The sequence below is a fragment of the Camelus ferus genome, chromosome 4, assembly GCF_009834535.1.
Source record: "Camelus ferus isolate YT-003-E chromosome 4, BCGSAC_Cfer_1.0, whole genome shotgun sequence".
Classification (NCBI taxonomy): domain Eukaryota; kingdom Metazoa; phylum Chordata; class Mammalia; order Artiodactyla; family Camelidae; genus Camelus; species Camelus ferus.
Window position 1 is genome coordinate 42962292 of NC_045699.1, and position 15737 is coordinate 42978028.

The 15737-nt window shown below is 43.4% G+C and overlaps 1 protein-coding gene across 12 annotated transcripts in view; it reads left to right on the forward strand.

Moving 5' to 3' along the window:
• The window catches only part of LOC102504108 (protein unc-13 homolog B), a 167050-nt gene that overhangs the window by 122561 nt on the left and 28752 nt on the right, over nucleotides 1-15737 (forward strand). For 5 of the 12 annotated variants that reach the window (XM_014561932.2, XM_032477923.1, XM_014561928.2 and 2 more), the window contains 5 exons: nucleotides 7218-7264; nucleotides 9611-9689; nucleotides 11902-11976; nucleotides 12477-12696; nucleotides 15165-15392. In XM_014561932.2, the coding sequence (XP_014417418.1) occupies nucleotides 7218-7264; nucleotides 9611-9689; nucleotides 11902-11976; nucleotides 12477-12696; nucleotides 15165-15392 (649 nt within the window). Of the gene's footprint in view, nucleotides 1-4764; nucleotides 4788-7217; nucleotides 7265-9610; nucleotides 9690-11094; nucleotides 11101-11901; nucleotides 11977-12476; nucleotides 12697-15164; nucleotides 15393-15737 lie in introns of all 12 variants that reach the window. The other 7 variants (XM_032477919.1, XM_014561931.2, XM_032477921.1 and 4 more) reach the window with 3 other exon arrangements.

Below are 15737 nucleotides of genomic sequence, written 5' to 3' on the forward strand. Positions count from 1 at the left end.
TATAGGTCCCTTATATACAAATTATACAAATAATTTTACAGTACTATCTGTGGATTGTCATTTCACTTTCTTGATGGTGTCCTTTGAAGGATAAAATTTTTTAAAATTTTATTGTGGTAAAATATGCATAATGTAAAATTCATTATTTTAAGTTCATTCACATTGTTGTGCAGCCATCACCACTATACAGTCTCCAGAACTTCTTCATCTTTCCCAGCTGAAACTTGTACCCATTAAACTAACTTGCCATTCTCCCCTCCTCCAGCCACTGGCAGTCATCATTGTACTTTCTATCTGTATAAATTTCACTGCTCTAGGTATCTCATGTAAGTGTATTTGCACAATATTTGTCCTTTTGTGACTGGCTTATTTCACTTGACATAATGTCTTTGAAGTTCATCCATTACGTAGCATGTGTCAGAACTTTCTTCCTTTTTAAGGTTGAGTGGTATTCCATTGTATGTACATATACATTTGTTTATCCATTCATCCATCCCAAGTAGACACTTGGGTTTCATCTACCTTGTGGCTGTTGTTAATAATGCTGCTAAAACCATGGGTGTACAAATATCTGTTTGAGTTCTTGCTTTCATTTCTTTTCGGTATATACCCAGAAATGGCATTGTTGGATCATATGGTAGTTCTGTTCTTTTTGAGGAATTGCCATATTATTTTCCACAGTAGCTGCACCACTTTATATGCCCACCAACAGTGCACAAAGATTCCAATTTCTCCACATCCTTGCTAAATAACACCTGTTACTTCCTGGTTGTTTTTTTTTGTTTTGTTTTGTTTTGTAATAGTCATCATAATGGGTATGAAGTATAGTGCAAAAGTTTTAAATTTTGATGAAATTCAATTTCTCTATTCTTGTGTTGATTTTGCTTTTGGTTTCATAGCTAAGAAACCATTTTCTAATCCAAGGTCACAAAGATTTGCTCCTATGTTTTTTTTTTCTTAATGTTTTATAGTTCTAACTCTTACAGTTAGTTCTATCATTCATTTTGAGTGAATTTTTATATATGATGTGAGATAGGGGTCCAACTTAATTCTTGAGCATGTGTATGTTTAGTTATCCTGGCATCACTTGTTGAAAAAGAATATTCTTTACCCATCAAATGGTCAAAAATCAACTGGCCATAAATTTAAGAGTTTATTTCTGAACTCTCAATTCTATTCCATTGATCTTCAGTCTATTCTTATGCCTCAGTTTCTTCTTTTTGAAAAACTTTCTTCACTTGACTGCCAGAACAATTCTCTCTCTCGGGTCTCCTCCAGTATTAATGACCATTCCTTCTCAAGTCATCTTTGCTGGTCCCTTCTTATCTTCCCAGTCTTATTGTATCCCAGGATTTAATCTTCTTATTCATACTCAGTTCCTAGGTAATCTTTTTCAATTTCATGAGTTTCATAAGCATTCCCAGGTTTATATCTCTGGCCCAGACATCTTCCAGGAACACCAGACTCCACATCTACTTAACATCTGCATTTACCTGTAAATAGACATCTCAGATTTGACATATCCAAATCCAAACTTGTGATCTTTCTCCCCAAACCCCTGACAAACCTGCTTTTCCTATAGTCTTCCTTACCAGTAAATGGCAACTCCATTCTTGCAGCTAGCTGCTCAGGCCCAATCCGCAAAGTCATTAGTGACTTCTGCTTTTCTTTCACAACCCACATCCAGTCAATAGTACATCTTGCCTGCTTTGCCGTTAAAAAATATTCTGAATCTTACCACTAACATCCTTGTCTAAGTCTCCATTTTCTCTTGTCTAGATGATTGCAGTAGTCTAACTGGTCTTCCTACTTCTACCCTTGTCCCTTACAGTCTGTTCCCCACAACCAGCTCGTAAAACATGAGTCAGATCATATCACTTCTCTGTTCAAAACCTTCCAGGGATTTTTTTTTTATCTCACTCAAAATGAAAGCCAACGTGCTTATAAGGGCCTGTAGAGCCCCATTTGAACTGGTACTGTATGGCAGACTTGTTCCTCCACACGAGTTACGCTCTTACCTCAGGCTTTGCACTTGCTTGCTATATATTTTGACTGGAATACTTTCCTCCTAGAACTCTGAATAGCTTCTTTACTCATTTCCTTCAGATTTCTGCTTGGATGTCATTTTATCAATGAGGCCTCCCTGACAACCTTTTATAAAATTTTAATAACAACTCTAACATCACCACAGGGGACAATGTCTTTTCCCCTTTCCTGAATTTTTCAGCAGAGTCCCCATCACACATGATGCAGTACACATAGTTCCAAATCCTGGAACCAGAATGCCTGTTTTGAATTTTGGCTTTGCCACTTGCTATGACTTTAGGCAAGTTTCTTAACATCTCTGATCTTCAATTTAATCAAAAAAATTAATGTAATAATAGTATTTAACCGGTCAAGTTGTTGTGAGAAATAAATGAGTTTACTCAAATAAAATGCCAGATATGTAATGTATTTACCTAGTGTTGGCTACTCTCATCATCTTCATCACCATCATTAATTGTCTGCTCCTCCTACTAGAATAGAAGCTTCTCAAGATCAGGGTTCATTGCTGCGTCACCAGCACTGAGAACACTGCCTAGTGTATGGTAGGTTCTCAATAAGTATTTAAGAAATGAGTTCTCAAAGTAACCCTGGGAGGTAGCTGTTTTTATCCTCTTTTTACAGATAAGGAAATGCACAGTCAAATAGTTGAGTGCCTCAAGTCTTTTGACTCCCAAGTACAGTGTAGTTAAGATTGTTTAACAATAGGGAAGGATGTCACTTCCTTATAAGACAGACTATCTGGAAGAGTGAGATCATTCTTAGAGGTCAGGGATTTTCCTGCAAAGCAAGTGTTCTATACACGTATGTCACTTAAATTGAAAACTAAGTCTGAGTGGAAAAATCCTAAGGCATTTTAGGAAGTTAGGAAGCACAAAAAGTTTGATTGCTAACAAGAAAATATTTGTCCAATGGATGGGATAAACTGAAGGGCTAGTATAGCAGTTCTTTGGGGTCTGGAAGATTGTACAGGCTACTGGCTAAGAGACCTGTCTTTTCTCTGGTGAAGGCAAGAGACATGTTCTTAGAAAAGCTGTTGTTTTCTAAGTCCTGAAAGTTCATGTTCCTTTTACTACATATGAATGCTAGGAGATGTGCTAGACCCTCCGGCTACAGCTGTGAAATAGTATAGTATATGTAATTTTTGTTCTCGAAGTTCACAATGTCTAAAGGAGAATATTTATACAGATAGTACTGACAACATACTATCATAGAAGTGTGCACACAGAAGCCTGGGTACCATGGATTCATAGTGGCGGTGCACCTAATTTTGTTTTTGAGAGGAATGCAGATAATTTTTCACAGAGGCATTAATATTTGAGCCAAGTCTTAGGAGTAAGTCTGAGCCCACCCAGTAGCTGCAAGAGCCCAGGTCATGGAGAGCCTTGATGACCTTGTCAATAGATTGGAGTTTCTTCTTTAGGCATTATGGGGACCTTTGGGAAGAACAGAAGGATACAATCAGAGTAACTTTGACATGATGTGTACAGTATATTTATGATAGTGGAGGAAGAGGTAAATCTTTCCAATTTGAGTCACAGGGTCAGTTGAAGTGTTCTTGCCTAGTTTTCTTTTTCAAAGGGAACAGAGTGCTCTAGGGGAGGTGGGGAGTAGATGTAGAAGAGACACATCCCCATGCCAGGAAATGTCTTTTTTATCTCACTCACCTTTCTGTAGCTGCGCTGAATTCTTCTTGACTTCATTCTTCTGTCAGGTCAGGTTGACCCATTAGGTCATCAAAAGTAGCTTGAAAAGTTGGGAACTTATGAGTTAGTTTCCATGATTTTCCCTTCTTCTTGTAAGTATCAGTGGGTCTTTAAAAGGGAAGGAGAGAAAAGAGAAGGGGAGCTGATGGGCCCAGGTAGATGGACTTTCCCTAGAGAAGGAATCCTGTGTGAAGCATGTGTGGCCTAGAAGGTAATGTAGTCTCTGATGAACAGGAAAGAGTAATCTCTAGACTTTATTCTTCCTTTCCTGTGGCTTACTTGGGTCCTTCTGAAAGTGTCAGTTTCCTTTGAAGTATTTTTCTGGATTTGGTAGATAATCAAGCCTGGAATTTCAGTCATGGTTTTATCATCCAAATCATGATACTTGTGTTAGGGCAATGGCCAGTCAGTGCCTCCAAGTCTATGACTATTGAGCATCCTGCTCCTGGCCTTAACTCCAGGCCTTAATTTGGCATAACTTAACTTAGGCTCTGGGAAAACAGGTCAGGGCTTGTTGGGCAAACACATAACCAAGTCTGTATTACAAAATGGAAAGGGCTCAGCTACCAGGTCTTTGGGGTTTGTGGGCTTATCTCAGATTCAGAGTGAGCTCATGTAGCCTCTGAGGAAGGAACCCACTCTGTGTTTAGTCAGTTCACGTAGCCTGTCAGAGTGGCTCTTGGTAACAGAGCTGTTCTCGTGGCCCTGACCCTGTAGGCAAGCCATTTTGGAAAGGGTGAATGAAATTTCTAGGTAGACTTTGTCCTTTGGTTTTTGCAGCCAAACCTGGGATGTTCTAAACTAAGCAGCAGGGGCCAGCAAATACAAGAGGTGAAGATTCTGGAAGCTGGGCTGTGTCAACTGCCCAGATGTTCAGAGGGCCTCTCCCTCTCTTCCATGTCCTGTGAGGTTTAGCTGGCATTTTCTTTGGGTTCTCTGCTGTGGGACTGAATCTACTAACCTCTCTGCCCCCACCCCCCCCCCTTTTTCCCCCCTGTTCTTTCTCTCCTTGCAGAAGGAAAGCGAGGAGCCCTTCAGGTTGTGCTCTGGCCCCTTGTGGCCTTTTTTGTTGTCAACTCTCTCCCCTCCCTTCTGAGCACTCTGTGTGTGTGTGTGTGTGTGTGTGTGTGTGTGTGTGTGTGTGTACACATACGTGTGTACATGCACAGGTATGATCTGTGCCTCTAAACTTTGGCTCATGCATCTAGTCTGTTTCTCCTGAAAGCAATTTGTGTGCATGCTCTATGCTTGTGTGAGCTCTTGCAGACGTCCCTGGAGCACAGTGTGAGAATGTGTGTGCCAGCATGGTGCACATTCAGTGTAGCATGTGTGTGCTTATACTTGTACTCAGTTTGACTCCCCCAGATACTGATCACTTTCCTCTTTTCCTACTTCGCACAGTGTGTGTCCATTTTCTACTTGTTGCTGCAGATTGGCATATGCTATAAACCCTGGCTGAGCCCAGCATGCATACACATTGTATTTGAGAGCAGGAGTTTGTGTAGGCTTTTTGTGCCTCTTGCCTGGGGCCTAAATGTGAACGTGCTTTGTGCTTCTGAGCAGGCGTATTGGCCTTTCTGTGAGCACGGGCTTCCGTAGACCTGTGATGTGGTTCCCCTATGCCATAAGAATGCATAGTATATTAGTGCTCTGTGCCTGCAAGCACTGGTTCTTGAAGACAGTTAGGGTTTGCTTTGCTGGTGATTCCGGCCCTAGTGAGCACTGAATGCTCCCTGAAATGGGTGTGTGCACATATTCTGTCGCCCTATGTACAGGATCCATGAGCACCTGTTTCCTCAGATACAGGTTGTGTCTTAATGAATGTACTTCCTATAGGGACTATGTCTAGGCCTCCGCTCACTCCCCCGTCCGCCGTCCGTGCGCTGTGTGTGCATGCTCTATACTGTGTCTTCAGGCTTCTGCAGACCCACTGTCCCCTGTAAGTACAGGAAATGTGTATGATCTGAGCCTGTGAACCCTGGCTGCCAAGACTTTTCGTGACTTTGTTTCCTTATGCTCAGTGGTTTCTGGTAAACATCTAATTCTAGGTAGGAAATCAAAATCTGCTCAGTAAAATGACTGTTTCCAAAGGGAGGATAAGTTCTGGTTGGTAGGATCTGGGGATTTAGGGATTGACTACCCTTCACAAGCAACCTTAGGAGACTTGATTTAACCACTTCAGGCTGCCTTTTGGGCCTGGCCCTCCCTCTTCCATATCATCCCAGTCACAGAACCAGGGCAAGAGGCAGCAGCAGCAAAATGTGGTCATGAAGGGCTGTAGGCAGTAGACAGGCTGGATTAGAGTACAGGCTACCCGAGAAAGGTCTTACTCAGAAAGGCTTAAATCCAAAGTTTATCTTGAGCCTTCTGCTGACCCAGTGTCATTCTTACCCACTTTTACATCACCCATTAATTAGCCTGTCCTGCCTTTCCTTTTTTTGCTCTCTCGCATCATTTTGTCTGTAACTTCTCCCATCTTTAGCCCTCCCAAAACTTCACCTCCTGTCTAGAGCTAAACAGCTTACTTCTGCCTCCTTTGTCTGAAGCTCATTTGCTCCAGGATAGTTAGCTGGAGCCCAGGTCTCAGGAGGCAGGGAAGTTGTTGTGGGTGGAGGGGAACAAGGAGGAGCAGGAAGCCCCAGACTCACTGGCACTGGGTCTGTGGAGCCTAAACATCGTGTCCCACTGGTTGTCTGGAGAGCCCTGGCAGCTTTGGAACTCTCTCTATACACTGCTTGAAGGATTTTTTTTTTTTTTAAAAAAAACACTTTAAAAAGTGTTTTCCAGCTATTCCTTCCTTGAATTATTTAGTGCCCCAATTTTCAATTTCTTATTGTAGAGCTCATAAAATTCACCAGAGTAATAATCCAAGTATCTAATCTGCCCTGGGTTCTCTTGATATATAGAGCTTACCAAATGCAGAGTGCACTCAGTGTCAGTGAGTTAAGGCTTCAAGTCACCTAAACCAAGTCAAATCACGAGATAGGAATCCAGAAAGACTAGGTCTGACACTGGGGCAGCCGAAGATAACTTAGAAATACAGCTGGAAGAAGACCAGACTCTATATGAAATTGTCTTTTTGCTTTAGCGAGGCCTAGAAACCTAAATGGACCCTCTGGCCTCAGCTTACTGTTATATATACCAGTGGGTTGTGTGAGAGACCTGTAAGTTCTGGCAGTTCTCACATTCCCAGTGGACCTTAGTCCTGGGAGCTCAGTGAACTTGGCCTTATATCCTCCCTGTTTTCTGGGGAGAAGGGAGACAAAGTACCACTGATTTCAGCAGCCTGCTTGTTGCCCTGGCTGATCAGGGAACTGGCTTAAACATTAGGCTGAGCATGTCACCAGTGGTGTATGTGACCTACACTGCTCTGAGCTTCTAACTTTACTGCCCACTGCCTGACCAAGGAAGTATAGCAGTCTCTCCCATCTTTCCCAGGATCTAACATTTTTCTTTCTCTTTTTAAAGATTCCAGATGATGGTGACCCCTCTTTACCCCAGTGGCTCCCAGAAGGGTAAGTGTTAATACTGCAAGGTTTATGGATTTTCTTCAATCTCTTATGCTGCTTTTAGCTTTTCCCTTGGGAAGCAGGAGAAACAGCTTTATAAGCTGGATTCTGGGGAAGAAGAAGTTTCACTGTAAAGACTGGTTGGTTCTCTGGGGCAGAGGAAAGAACGCTACAGACTGATTCCTCAGAGATGGGAAAGAGAGCTCTGCAAGGTTGTTCCCCTGGAGCAGGAGAGGGAGCACTGGGGCTCTCCTATCCTTGCCTCTGTAATTTCTGATGTATTGCATCATAGTGGTGATATACCCTTTAAGTATGAAAATGAGGAAACTAGAAAAATACGTGGATTTGGAGACAGTTTCCTTCTATTCCATTGTGGATAGTGTAGCTGATTAGATTACTCCCTGGGCCCCGTCCTGTTTCAGCTGTTGTGAGTCACCTACTTTTTCTGTTCCACTGTAGTGAAGACATAAGTAGTATCCCTTATGAGGTCTGTGTGCTTTGTCTGTTTTTTGTCTGGGAGTTTCAGACCCATGTGATTGCACCAGACATCATTTTAAACTGCTCAACTGCTGCCTGTAACTGACCGACTATTCTTAAGAGATAAAAGAGCATAAGTGCTCTCTCTCTTATCAGGCTCTTCCTTCTCTCCTTGTCCCACAAAGGCCTTCTGACATCAGAATTCCCAGTGGCTGCCTCCTTTTCCTCGTCACTAGGGAAGAAAACAGATCAGATCATAAAGTTATCTATTCCATTTTTATATGCTCCTTTTCTTTGTGATTTGTCTTTTTTTAAAAGCAAGAGTTAACCATGTGAATTAGCAACCATTTTTGCTTTTGTCAAAAGCTCATTTATGTTGCAAAAAACGTCTTGGCTTAAGTGGTACACTTTATAGTTTCTAGAATTAGCCATAGACTTGTGGCACCAGTTGCTTCTTCAACAGCCCTTCTTCAGGGCTTTAGTTTTTTCCTTCTAATAACTTTAAAATATATACATACCAATGGAACATATCCAAGCTATTTTTAAATGGAGCCATGCAGTGATTTTCTAAATGCCTCCCTATTTTCATCTTTCTTTTCCTTCAGCTTAGTCCTTGGAAGTTGTCACAAGTTTAGAACTTGCATAGATGTGGTAGTGTTGAATAAAGTTCACTGCCTGTACTTAATAGTTAGATTATTAGAAATCAACATATCAGGTTACCTGTTCCAACTCCTGACCTTGACTCAATTGGTGGCTCCATTTTTTGCCTAATTAGCTGGCAATACCTGCTTACTTATTCTTTGACATTTCTCTTTTCAGACTAGTTATGGTGTACAGCCACCCTACTTTCCCCATTTCTTCATTGGTCTTGTTGAAACCAAGTATATGAATTCTTTTCATTGAGGCTCAGAATGATACCTTCCAAAAGGTCAGAGAGGTTTTGTAGTTCACCCCTGTTATTTTATAGAAGTGACACCAAAATCCAAAGAGAGGAAGGAATTTTGGCAGAGGATATAGTGAATTAGTAGAAGAGTTGAGAATACAATCCAGGTTATCTGAATGTGAGGATGGTGTTCTTTTTGGGAATTTCTCTGAATATTTATTGCCTATTGTTATGGAAGAACAGGCAAAGGACAACAAAATTTATAAGTACGTAAAAGGTGTAAAAGTTTTAGAAATCTTAGGTTGCCCCTGTAATTTTTTTCCTGGTCCCTGCTGATGTGACCATAGGGCTAGGCCAGACTTTGATTCCTTTTGCTGTTTCCTTCCTAAATGATCTTTTTTTTCTTTTGGAAGTCTTCCATTTACTTTCCCTGCTTCCGCTTGATTGGGCAGGCTCCTCTTTCCGTGGAGGTGCTTTTCCTTCAGGAGGCTTAGGGAGACAAACTAGTGGCTCTTTTACTCAGGTTGGAGAAGGTCTCCTGCATAGTACTGTTTAGCAGTCTTGCTGCCTAGGCTGCATTTCTTCTGGACTCTGCTCTGGCATAGGCCAGAGAAGACTTATCTTTGGGGATCAGTGTCTCTGGCCTGAGTGTAGGAAGGAGCCATCTTAACCACCAATTCCCACCTTGCTTTATGGAGGACAAGGGCCTTCAAATATACAAAGGAGCCTTGGAGTGGCACTGTGCGATAAAAGAGCCCGTCGCTAAAACCATAGAGGGAGACACCGAGGGGCACTCTGAGAGCAGGTTCCATTGCTCATCAACCCGTGGCTTTATTTCCCTCACTTTCTGTCCTCCTTACCCCTCTCACAGGCACACGGTGGAGGTCAGTTTATCTTCCTCTAGGGAGAGTGAGCATGGAGAATGGAACATTAAACCTGCCAGTAACTCAAGGTGGGGCTGAAAGTCCTGACATATTTTCTTCTTTCCTCAGGCCAGCTGGAGGTCTCTACGGCATTGACAGCATGCCAGATCTACGCAGAAAGAAGACACTGCCACTTGTCAGCGATCTGGTGAGTACGGACTCTCGTGCAGGCTTAGGCTATAACCTTGGGGTATTCCCCCATTGGGATTGGCAAGCTATTAGAACTGGAAGTGGAGCATTTGGTGACAAGAATCAGTCTGATGATCAATCATTTAAAGCCTTACTGAGACATAGTGATGACCTGAGTGGGACTTTGTATTACCTCACTCCCTTGTTAGAGCCCCAGGTCCCTCATTGGCTCAAGCTCCTACCTGGAACATTTATAGCTTAGGCCCTCAAAGCTGGGCTCCAGGGTTATCTTCCAGTTATCCAGTTCCTCTAGGTATCTCTATAGCCTTCTTTGATCACCTGTAATGGAAACTTCCTTCAGCCCTGACCTAGATAATTGAGTTTCATGTGTGATGGTCATGACCAGTGTGACTCCTTGGAGGTCAACTGGAAGTCTTACAAGACATAGGCTTTCTAGACTATCTCTGTACCCTCAGTCTTTAACCTAGTGTCTAGCATTGAGAGATAGTAATGACAACTTGTGGAATTGAATTGAAACAGGATTAGGAGTTAAAGCTAATCTCAGGACCTCCAGGATGACCAGAAGCTCCCATTTGGGGTCATACCTCCTAAGGCAGAATTAGCTCAAGGAATTTTCTGTAGTTTAGTGGGTAGTGGGGGTGGAGTGGAGCCCAGGTCTTCCCAGAGTCAGATGTTCAGTAAGACTTGAACCCTTTTTCTATTACTATTTGCTACTCCTGTTTTCTTCTCTTTTTCTCCCTATTCAGTCTATTTTGTTTTTTCTATCCACTCTTTTTCCATTTCTCCTCCATTCTGTGCTCTTTTTCTCCCCACCAGTTTCTCCCTTCTAAAGTTGACTGAATAGAAATATCCTCTGCCATTTTCTTTTCATCATTTCTTTCTTTCTTCCTTCCTTTTCCCTCTGCTAGTTGTATATCTTTCTCTTTTTCTTCCTTTCTAATACACCTCTTCTCCCACCAACTCTTCATCAAGCTGATTGGGTGAAGATAAATTCTGATGTCATCTCTTCTTTATTACCTTTCATTGTCTTTGATCTCCTCTTCTTTCTCTTCTACCTTTCTTTTCTTCCTACTTTTTCTCATCCTCTGCTTCCTCCTTGCTCACCAGATTTTCTTTGCTTAACTGATTGGATAGCAGTATTTTATTCATTTCTTGTTTCCCTTCCTCTGTCTTTCAACCTTCCCCATATTTCACTTTATAGCATAACTCTCCTTCTAGGCCTTGGGCCTTGGTCAGCTGTCTGGGTTGAAGACAGTTTTTAGTAGATAGAAGCAGGGGGTGTTTGGGACATGTTTCCTACTTTGGACTATGGGGAAGAATCTTTCACTTGTCTCTGAAAGCTTTCATGCCCTCGAAGGGGCTTTAACATCATGTTGTTCCTTTCTCTGCTCTCCTCTGCGCAGGCTATGGTGAGTGTCTCCAGACCCCCTTATCTTTATGAGTCCATATCCCAAACCACCTGGGCACATCCTAACTGTTCCTCCTGCTTAAGGCTGATAGAATGACTTCTGTCTGCCTAGTGTCCACTGCCTTAGGGAAACCATGTGCCTTTCCAAGAGCTGCCCTAAAGCTTGGACTTGGCAGATTCATGGGGCCCCTCTATACAAGAGTCTGACTAGTAGGGCATCCCAGATCTCAGAGTTAACCCCCACTCCTGCTTGATTTTAGTGCAACTACATTGCCCCTTTGACTTACCAAGTGCTCTGCTTATTTGGGCTGCTGGCCTCCACAGCCACGTGGAATTATGTGGGCATGGGGTGGTACCAGGGGGTAGAGGATATTACAGTATAGAATCATTGTTCCCAGTGATGGTTCTTCAATGTGACTGTGACAGAGTTGTGTGTCTGTCCTTTCTTAATGACCTGCTGCAATTCTAAACTTTTCATTTTCCTTTGCATTCCTGTAAACAAGGAGTTCTGTGAGGTTGGATACCTAAAAATATTGAAGGAAAGAGAACTCTTTGAAGGATAGGTTCCCTGAGAGAAGTGCTGTTCTAACATTGTTAGAACAGTTCCCTGAGGGCCTTGGGTTTGGATCTTAACTTCGGATGCTTGTTACCTAGCATCCGTGGGCAGTCCCTGTGAATGACAGTAAATAGAGAGAAGGTAGTAAGTTATCATTAAATAGCTTTGGTCACTGAAACTCCCTTCCCAGGACGTTGCCCAGCCCTTTGGTGATAGCCAGGGCTGACAGCAAGTCTTCTCTCACAGTCACTGGTCCAGTCCCGGAAGGCAGGAATTACTTCTGCAATGGCTACGCGCACCTCTCTCAAGGATGAAGAGTTGGTAAGTGACCCATGGGCTTTCATGAGTCCACTGGCCTATGGCCCAGTGATCATCTCATAGCCATACTTATTGGGAATTCAAAAGTATTGGGCCCATGCTGTTAACAAAACAAATAGATAGCATCAAGTCTCAGTTTTCCGCAGTGGGAGAGGCAAGGGTCCAGACCATGGGTAAACCCAAGTCTCACATTCGAGTATGTGATCACTGACCTCCGGGTTTTATGGTGAGCCTGATACCCTTTGTTTCCCTGAAGAGTCTGAATGCTGGGACAAGGCTCTGACCCAGCATTCAGATCAGATCCGTTTTGGATAACCAAGAGCACATGATGTTGGGGGGCTTCTTTTTGCCAGGCTGGGGCTATGGGCTGGGCCAGACTAAAGTGTCTCCTCCACTGCCACAGAGGAGACCAGGGTCTTAATAGCCCTGCAGGGGTCTTAGTTCTGGTATCTTCCAGCAGAGAATTAAAGTTGCTAGTGGGTGATTGGATATGTGTCTTTCAGAAATCCCACGTGTATAAGAAAACCCTGCAGGCCTTAATCTATCCCATCTCGTGTACCACACCCCACAACTTTGAGGTCTGGACAGCCACTACCCCGACCTACTGCTATGAGTGTGAAGGCCTGCTCTGGGGCATTGCCCGGCAGGGCATGCGCTGCAGCGAGTGTGGAGTCAAGTGCCACGAGAAGTGCCAGGACCTGCTCAATGCTGACTGCCTGCAGCGTGAGTGCTCCTGTGGGATGAAGGATGGGGAGCAGGGGCAGCAGGGTCTCCCAAATAGTATGGCACTGAAGAGCTAGAATGGCTGGACTGTCATTCCAGTCTACCTGATACTGAAACTCTTTCCTTTTTAGAGAAAGTAGGGCCCTGAGTTAAGGCATTGCCTTTCCAAATAAGACGTCTTGTAGCACTTTTTTAAGCACCTTTGCAAAAAATTCTTTGAACTTTCTATGGCCCTCTGGTGGAGCTAGAATTTATTCCAGGATTCAGATGATCCCAGAAGCTGTGCTCGATTGCTGTACACACCACGGTGGCCATATTGCCCAAATGACTAAAGCATGTTAATTAGGGACAGAAACTAATGAGAAGAGAGAATTCTGTGAGGTTCTAGTCTTCGCAGAAGAACCTCCTAAAGTCTAGACCCTAGAACCCATGGAAGGTGGCATTTATTCCTTTCTTATAGATGGAGCTTTTAGACAACAGTGCCAGGAACAGAAGTTTCAAACTGATCAGGCAAAGGTCCAGGAGAAGAATGTGCTAGACTCCCAAGGCCCTTGCTAAATATGTGACTTGTGCTGCCATCATGGAGTGGGGAAACCAGGAGCAGGAAAAGCAACAAGTCTTTCACAGGAGATGGTTAACACTCCAAGTTCTTGTCTCCTTGCTCCACTGCTGATGGGCACGCACCGCTGTTGCTGGATCCCCAAAGAGCAGGTGTGGGGAATGTGGTATTTTCTTGCCCCTCCAGGTTTTCTGGGTATTACACTGAGCCAAGCCGTAGTAATGAAAGCTAAAGGATTGTGGCAGAGGAAAGGAAGGTCACCTTTAGACTCACAAGCACTTCATTACCCTAAGGAAAGATATGTGACATAAAGTGGCTCAGGGAGAGACCTTGAGGAATTGTTCACTTAAAATGTGTTTATTTGAAGACCCCTAGATTGGTGCCAGTGGCATGGCTATAGCAGACATGAAGAGACAGGTGGAACATAGTCAGCAGAAGAGGTGGGGCTCTGAAAAGACTTTCTGAAGAGGAATGTTGGTGATGACTTTACCCAAACCTATCATGAGGGGGTGACAAGCACAGGTGCCCGTAGGTACTTGCTTTAATTGCTGAGATCTAGCAACTGGCCACATAGGCTGCTTGCTGGAAGCCTCTGAAGTGCTGCTCTGTAGTCAGAGTGTTCATCTTCTTCTTAAGCGCCTGTCAGAGGTCCCAGGCCAGGGAAATAGTGTTGCATGGGAAATGCTAGATGGCAAGAATAGGATCCAGCCCAGGTCATTTTTCATTTATCTGAAAATATCTTCTGTCTAAGGCCTCTATGGAGCATGGAGTGGAATTAAGTGCCGTTCTGTAGGCTTTCCTGGACAGAAAACCTGCTTTCCATCCTCCCAGGGTTAGGATGCAGATGTTGGCCTTTCTTTTTTGCTCTAAGTTTTGTAGTAAAGGCCTAGGCTTTTGGAGGCTGGAGAGAGGTTGAGAGCCAGTCTGTAGAACCCATAAATGAAGTATGGTCCCTCTGCTCTGAGAAGCCTGATTGATAAAATGCACTGGAGGAGTCTGTGTTCCTCCATAATTGTTAAGGCAGCAGAAAAAGCTTACTAACCTCTGATATCAGCATGGCTGGTGAAGATGGCCCTTGGCCTTGCCAGGGTAATAATAATGATGGTAACAATAATAGGGACTGTTTGTTTATTTATTTATCTATATATTTATTAATTTTTATTGAAGTGTAGTTGATTTACATAGGGACCATTTATTGAGTACCTACTAGATGGCAGGCACTGGCATCTAATATATGCTATCTAATATAATGCTTATTACACATCCTGAGAGATGAGTACCATTTTATTCTCTTAGAAGAAGCCTGTTTACCCAGCAAGGAGTGGTGGAGTCAGGATTTGAACCCAAGTCTGTCTGATACTGAAGGCCACAATTTTTTGAGATTAATGGCACTGGAGCCGTGGGGCAGAACCCTGCTGTATGCCTTGACAAATTCTGGGATCTATATCATGGCTTGGCAGTTGGATGAGATTAATGGAGTTGTTGTGCCCACCCACCACCCTTCCCTGATAACTATGATACCCATTGTGATATTTTGGTCTTAGACTTGGAGGGTAGCTCTCAACAAGCATCTGGATGGAAGAAAGTCAAAGCCAACTGCAGACTGAGCTACATTTTTTGTTATTCTTTTTTGGTGAAAAATACAACGTGTATCTAAATAGAATAGTGTAATATACTCCCATGACAATTATCAACTTTTTGCTACCCTTTGAGTTGCATTTTAAACTTCACTGGCCAGGCATTAAACTAGCCAGCCCCACAGAGATCAAGTTTTCTCAGAGATATCCCCATCTTCTTAAGAGTCTCCCACTGCTCAGTGATCTCTTCCTGGCCCCATTCCTCAGCTTGATCCTTGGTCTTGTAGGTGGCCTACTGGTTACCCTACTTTCTGTCTCTGGCTATCCTTCAGGGGCTGCAGAAAAGAGCTGTAAACATGGAGCAGAGGACCGGACCCAGAACATTATCATGGCCATGAAGGACCGCATGAAGATCCGCGAGCGGAATAAGCCAGAGATCTTTGAAGTTATCCGGGATGTCTTCAACGTGAACAAAGTTGCCCATGTGCAACAGATGAAAACAGTGAAGCAGAGTGTGCTGGATGGCACCTCCAAATGGTCGGCCAAAATTACCATCACTGGTGAGCAGGCCAAAATTTGAGGGGACAGTAAGGCCTAGGCTATGGGGAAGAAGCATCCTGAGTGTGAGGGAGCAGGGACTGGGGAGACAGAGCATAGAATGAGGAAAGAGGGAGGTCCTCATTTTTCACTCCTCCTCTCCTAGACCCTGATGGTGCTGGGACAGGTGAGACTGTCCTGCAAGCAATATGAATGATAATACAAGGATTTGGTAATAATCTGATATTATAGACTTGCTTAACAGTTTGATATTACAAGAGCTGGTGGGATGGGGAAAGGAGACAGGCAGGAGATCAGGGAATAGTTAACCAGTGGTTTACTAGCTGGGGTGATATGGCTGAAGCATG